Below are 843 nucleotides of genomic sequence, written 5' to 3' on the forward strand. Positions count from 1 at the left end.
CTGAGAAGCAGGGTGTGACCCCCACCGTCCGCGTGGGGGCCCCCAGGAGCCGCCCATCCAGCCTCAGCCTCTTCACACAACCCCTGAACCCAGGGCTGCTGATGGCCACCTGTAGGAACAGAGTGGGCTGGGGTCAGGCCCTTGGGGTGCTAGGAAGGTGGACAGTGTCTGGCTGGGGAGGGGTGGGAGGCTGGGCAAGGTGGTGCTCACTGGGAGCCTGGGGCTGTGGCCGCCGGCAGGAAGGCCCCCCACAAAGAGTGTGTGTGGCCGGGGGCCCTGCTGCCTCTGGTGCTGCCGGCCTGGCTCCTCCTGGCTATGGGCCCAGACCCCATCTGTCATCAGCTGGATCCGACTTTTCTCCCAGCGCACGGACACCTGGGGGTGGGGAGAGGCACATCAGAATGGGAGTTCCCAGATGCCCCCCCTACCTCCCGCCCCGTGTCCCCTCTCCCAGTCCCTCACCGTATGCCACTGGCCAGTGCGTGAACGCTGGCGGCTCTGGACTTGGAGCTGGGGCCCAGGGCCTTCGGTCTGAGCTACAAAACGTCTGTGGTTCAGGAAGAGAACCAGGGAGGGGCTGCTGGCTGTCTGAGGGACAGCAAGGAGCAGGAGCCCTCGGGGGGCATGTGGGCGGACGAGCATGGAGAGCTGTGACCTGGAAGCCAAGCACGGGCATCAGCCTTGTGCCCTACCTCCACCCCACTGTGGCACCCCCCGACCCTGGTCCCCACCAAGGCTTACCAGTCACTGGCGGAGGCCGGAACATGTGCAAACTCCAGGTAACTGGTCAGGGGACCCCCAAACTGGTAGGTGTCTCGCATGGTCCTGAGGGACCCAGGTGGC

The 843-nt window shown here is 66.1% G+C and overlaps 1 protein-coding gene across 1 annotated transcript in view; it reads right to left on the reverse strand.

Annotated features, from left to right (window-relative positions):
- The window catches only part of LAMA5 (laminin, alpha 5), a 66118-nt gene that overhangs the window by 1592 nt on the left and 63683 nt on the right, over window positions 1-843 (reverse strand). Inside the window, exons 77-80 of the mRNA XM_010841913.1 lie at window positions 742-843; window positions 463-655; window positions 211-375; window positions 6-109 (exon numbers count right to left, since the gene is read on the reverse strand). Of these exons, the coding sequence (XP_010840215.1) occupies window positions 6-109; window positions 211-375; window positions 463-655; window positions 742-843 (564 nt within the window). The remainder of the gene's footprint in view (window positions 1-5; window positions 110-210; window positions 376-462; window positions 656-741) is intronic.

The sequence above is a fragment of the Bison bison genome, unplaced genomic scaffold, assembly GCF_000754665.1.
Source record: "Bison bison bison isolate TAMUID 2011002044 unplaced genomic scaffold, Bison_UMD1.0 scf7180017864167, whole genome shotgun sequence".
NCBI classification, from domain to species: domain Eukaryota; kingdom Metazoa; phylum Chordata; class Mammalia; order Artiodactyla; family Bovidae; genus Bison; species Bison bison.